The 6,000-nt window shown below is 38.6% G+C and overlaps 1 protein-coding gene across 1 annotated transcript in view; it reads left to right on the top strand.

The window, feature by feature from the left end:
• LOC131944893 (major facilitator superfamily domain-containing protein 4A-like) overlaps positions 1-5,694 on the top strand; it is a 28,105-nt gene extending 22,411 nt beyond the window's left edge. The window contains exon 2 of the mRNA XM_059305770.1: positions 5,173-5,694. Within this exon, the coding sequence (XP_059161753.1) occupies positions 5,317-5,694 (378 nt within the window). The 5' untranslated portion in view covers positions 5,173-5,316. The remainder of the gene's footprint in view (positions 1-5,172) is intronic.
• Positions 5,695-6,000: the final 306 nt, after the last annotated feature.

Consider the following 6,000-nt stretch of genomic DNA (forward strand, 5'->3'; position numbering starts at 1 on the left):
GCAGAACGCTGACGACAGATTGTGGGTTTGTGTTGCTGGTTCTGTGAAATGAAATTTAACATATACAACAAATGAACAGGTTGTTAGTTTTGTTAAGGAAATAGGGAATTATCAATAGCTAAATGTTCTCCTTCTTCTTCGTTAGTGTTGGAAGGGATCCCCTCCAACACCATTAAGTGCACATGTCAACTGGTTATGTGCCATTCACTCAGATTTCAGCCTGCTTTTCTTTTTATATTTGCTTCCATAGCCTTTGACCAACCAAAAACAAACTACAAGGCAGCAGTTGTTTGACTTTGGAGTTATCTCTAGAGGAGTCCCCAGCTAACGAGCCTAATCTGCCCGAGAGATCGAACCTTGAGCTCTAACGACTCGACCACGCCGAACGCAGCTAAATGTTGATTTGGGGTATAGCTTGGTCGGATGCTAGAGCTTAAACTGGTAACACAAAAATCTCGAGTTCGGATCCGGCAAGAATTTTTTTTTTTTGGGGAAACTAAAGCGGCTTGGCATAGTGGCGATTCCACGATCACACCTGTTTGAGGTCACTTCTTCTTCTTCTTCTTCGTTCTTAATTATTAGTGTTGAAGGGGATCGAGATTTATCTGCCAGTGGGTTTTAACTCGAGACTGTTCGAATGTATCAACCATGAGCTTTTTGCCGACTCGACCACGCCTCCAACACAATTAAGCGTTACGTGTCAACTGGTTATACGCCATTGAGGCCATTGACTCCGATTTCAGCCTGCTTTTCTTTTTGGATTTGCTTCCATAGCCTTTGTCCAACCAAGAACAAACTACAAGGCAGCGGTTGTTTGATTTTGGAGTTGTCTTCATCTGTTCCATAGGTCTCGGGTTCAATGATCGCCTCATTAACAGTAAAAGTTCACTATAGACCAGATAAGCGAATTGTGTACTGTAGAGGATTCATCACACCATTGTTTCCTTACCCGCTCACCATCCAACCATACATAATTACAAATTGAAATAGCGCCCCACCCACTTTGTTCCCCCCCCCCCCCCCCAATCTCACATCTGATATTACGAGTAAATAGAAGTATAACAATAGAACAATATCAAGCTGATTTGTGAATATATCGACCACATGGGGGCACGTTATTTATACGATAGGGGTTGTAATTGTTCAGGGATGGTTTCAATGTCCACAGCTTAATTTAATTAATTTATAATGACGGAGTTTTACTTCAGGTAAGCATATCGATGTTCTATATTTCCCTTACACTTAAGCAGGTATATTCCCCTTACACCTAAGCAAGCATTTTCTTACACCTATACATGTATGTTTCCCTCACCCCTTATCAGTGTGTATTCATTACACCTACGAAGGTAATTTTCCATTACACCTAAATTACACCTAATCAGGTATATTTTCCATACACATAATCAGGTGTATTTTCCTTACACCTAAGCAGGTATATTTTCCTTACACTAAGCAGGTATATTTTCCTTACACCTAAGCAGGTATATTTTCTTTACACCTAATCAGGTGTTTTCCTTACATCTAACCAGGTGTTTCCCTTACACCTAATCAGGTATATTTTCCTTATATCTAGGCAGGTATGTTTCCCTTACACCTCATCAGGTGTTTTCCTTACACCTAATCAGGTATATTTTCCTTACACCTGCACATATATGTTTTACCTAAACTCCCACACAACCTTCTCACAGTAACAGTTGTGCAAACACCTTTGTTCCCCCCCTCCCATTTGTAATATACAATCTGTTGCTTCGCATATGTTGTTATAATCACACTTGAAATAGTTGTTCATTGAGCTTGCAGGCTCTGTACACGAGGGCTGTAAGGATAATTTACACATCTGTCAATATTATTTGCAAACAGGCGGGCACGAAGATAATATACGCTTTATCGTACAGATGGCGGGGGTTAAGGTTAGGGTAAAAGTCACACATAAGGTCATTATCAGTGTTAGTTAATTATATTATCATAAATAAATAAAGCTAAGATCTCGATGAGTAAAAAAAATATAATTAAACAATACATGGTTAGGTTTAATGTTAAAAATAGTTCAGTGGCGTCGCTAGGTTGGGTGTCACCCGGTGCGGCACTTCGTGGTGTCACCACCTTCCCAAGTATATATATATATATATATATATATATATATATATATATATATATATATATATATATATATATATATATATATATATATATATATATATATATATATATATATATATATATATATATATATATATATATATATATATATATGAAAATAGATAAATATGTGTGTGTGTGTGTCGGCCTACATTGGCCTATAATTTAAATATATGCCGCATACGCGCACATGCATGTGCATATACGTTAATCACTGCAGACTTAATGGTAACGATGTTTATCTATAGTTTGTTAATAATACAGTTGGGTGAAGCATTGTTTTCTCTATATTTAGCACATTTACGTCATGGTGTCACCCCCAGCCCTTTGTAAAAATTGTCGATGTGTACGTAAAAGACTATGTAACTTTAATTTATCATTAATGGAACTGGCAAAATAGCATTTTTCTTCGGTATATTTTGCTATTTTTTGCCTTGGTGTCACCCTACTAATTGGCGTCACCCGGTGCGATCCGCACCCCCCGTCCCGCCCTCGCTACGCCTCTGACATAGCTGTTAGGATAAGTATTCAAGAATTAGCTTCAGGCCAAGATATATCAACAACGGTATATACATAACGAGGACATACACAAATGTTTATTTCACGTATAACTGAACACTACTCACAACTAGCTCAACACAGATCCACGTAAACAAACCATTTAAAACTCCTTTGAAGAAGAATACACACGCAAGTTGTTTGTTTTAGTATTACATACTTTATACAAACACGTTACGATAAAAATATACTTATGCCCAAAGCTTTAACAACAAAAATCTGACTGTTATCGATGAATGTATGTGTAAGGTATGCTAATGCAACCTAGCCTCTACACTCTCCCCCGCTAGTTCAATAACATTCCCGCAGCACATCCTAATCATATAATCCCATCTGAATTGTATCATAGAATATATCACATGTTATATGTCAATATCATAGCGGGCTTGTTAAATCGGATTAAAAATCATTGATTCTACACCGCAGGTTAGCCTAACTATGGCAGACCATTCGTGTACTCGTACGGTACTTTTAACCGCGAAAACGCTAAGGCTCATATCGTCAATGACATTGGCGTAGACTGATGGGGTGAAAGCGGGAGTCTAGCACCCCCTGCCCTCCTAACCCCCGCCATCTCTCTTTACTGCGCGTAGACACCCTACTGGGGTATGGGCTGCGAACCAAAGCTCTTCAGTCCTCTGTCGTATGCTATCTCCTCAACCGGACTCCAGATGAAGCCCATCATTTTTGGTTTCAGCCTCAAGGTCCCGTCTCAAGGTGGTTTTTTTTGGCTGATCTCTTTTGCGCTTTCTTTGAGGGTTCCACCCACCATCTATAGACCAATGCATTGAGAGATGTCTCTCGTTACGTTAAAAAAAATTATGCAAATGCCACACTCGCATCTCTTTAAATTTTTTGAGTTGAGATTTAATCTGAGTTAATCGCAAGAATTATTTCTCATTGTATATATATATATATATATATATATATATATATATATATATATATATATATATATATATATATATATATATATATATATACGGCATTGTAGCATTCAAATCCAGTTTCAACCACTTATTTAAGCACACTCATGTATCAGACTGTGTACACTATTGACCAGTTTACGCCTGATTATGTCATATGGTAAATTGGTTTAATCTTTAGCCCAGTCCATGGCTTAACATAGCACACTATGTGTAAATATGTATATGACGTGTAAAATGGGATTAAGGTAATTTTTTCCGTAACGGATGCGCCTGGTAACGTTAGAACCGGTGGGTACATGATCGATTTGGTTACGCTTCATCGCTTCTTCGTCACTACACACCTCACATACGCTGATAACATCATCGGCAACTTGTGGATTGTGAAATAATTTGTGTTTAGATTTCAATGTATATTCACAGTTAAAATTTCTATAGTGTTATTATATGTATAGATAGTGTTATTTACCTCACACGTTAAAGACAATTACAAATACCATGGACGTTCGACCCAAGATCTTCGCCAGCACACAATAGTGTGGTTAAATACTAGAAAGAAAAGACACACAGTAACACAGTTTTGGACTTAGCTCGACAGTGAAAACACGTCTTGTTTAAATCTCACGGTATCCAAAAGACAAGACCTTTTTGATGGGGTCATCGAATTCGTAACATTCATGTTTATAATCTAGCGTTCTCCCACATTGAATTAAAATATAACCTCAGCCTTAATTTTAAAAAATAATTTGTTTTATTTATTTAAAGCAACACTAGAGTAGGTACTTCGACACAGCCATCTATTTTTAGCCATGATGAGTAGATTAAGATCTGGATTAGAAATCTAAAAATAGGCGTACTGATCATAATCCCCCTAGGGTGAGGATGAAAATAGATTTGGGGACCGAGGCTTAAAACTTTTCCGTCTTTACAAGCCCTTCTGAGACGATTAGCTTGATTGGTCTTTGAAGTTCGTAATACATGAGCCGATTGGTTAATGTTACTGGTGTTTTTAACTAAAGAATTGATTTATTTTGTTTTGGGGTAGAAATAAAAAATTCGGTAGATTTTTGGGGTAGATTTAAGGGTAGAATTAAGGGTGGAACTTCAGTGTAATGTAACCTAGGGGAAGAATCCTGATATGTGGAGTACAGAATGCAACATTTATTTGAAAAAGAAATATGACACTCTTGTATTGACATTAATTTGAACATTTTAGATGGTGTTAATATCCTTCTTTACATAATCATATGTGACGGCGTGGCGTAGCGGTAGAGCGCTAGACCACTACTACTAAAGTCTCGAGTTCGAAAGAGGGTTCAAGTCCGTAGAACGTCCCTTATTCCGCTCAGCTTTGATAAGTACCTAACACATATTAGGGAAATTAAAGTCGACTGGGCATAGTGCTTACCATATGCCGAGGTCACAGAAACATGTGACCTCAACCTCACTCGCCCCATGGACAGTCAGGTTCGAAAAGGGAAGGAACTTTACCTTTTTTTGACATAATAATCTTACTATTGTGTTAAACATTGTATTTATTGTTTCCCAGTCCGCAGGAATACAGTCCTTCTACGAGCAGAACCCATCATCTCCCAAGTATCCAAGTAACTAGTATCAATAATTAATTCCAACCTCCCTTCATCCTTTTCTCGCCACTGATAACACCGGCATAGAGCTACAGCCCAACGCCATCATGGAGTCCACCAACCACACCAACAACACCACAAACCCCGAGCTCAGCAACGGGGGTTCGAAACCCGACGCCAACAACCACACGATGAACAAGGAGATCAAACTCGACGACTCCCAGTGGCTGGAGCACACCACCATCAGCACCCGGGATGACGTCATCAGCTTCTGGAAGCTGTTCCTGGACAACTGGCAGTACGTGGTCACCTACTGCTCCGTGTTCGGAAGCTTCGGCGTCTGTGTTGGATTTCTCGGCCCCACCGTCTTCGACCTGGGGTGCCAGACGCACTCCGACCTGAAGAAGATGAACTGGGTGTTCTTTGTTCAGCTCATCATGACCCTAGTGGGGTCAATCTGTGCCGGCTGTATGGCAGACAAGTGAGTCAGTTTTTACTTTTTGTTGTTTTGATGTATGACAGACAAGTGAGTCATTTTTTACGTTTTGTTGTTTTGATGTATGGCAGACAATTGAGTCAGTTTTTACTTTTTGTTGTTTTGTTGTATGGCAGACAGGTTAGAGTCACTTTTTACTTTTTATTATGTTTAAAGTATTACTTCTTTATTGCAAATTATGTCTTCTTTTACTTGATTTATTGATGATTATCTTTTACTTTTTGTACCCAGGACACATGTGTCGGCACTTGAAAGCTCTTTCTTTCAATTATCTTGGTAGTCCCCCATCAGATTA

This window comes from Physella acuta, unplaced genomic scaffold (genome assembly GCF_028476545.2).
Source record: "Physella acuta isolate Inbredline_101_S28 unplaced genomic scaffold, ASM2847654v3 ptg000512l, whole genome shotgun sequence".
In the NCBI taxonomy this organism is placed as follows: domain Eukaryota; kingdom Metazoa; phylum Mollusca; class Gastropoda; family Physidae; genus Physella; species Physella acuta.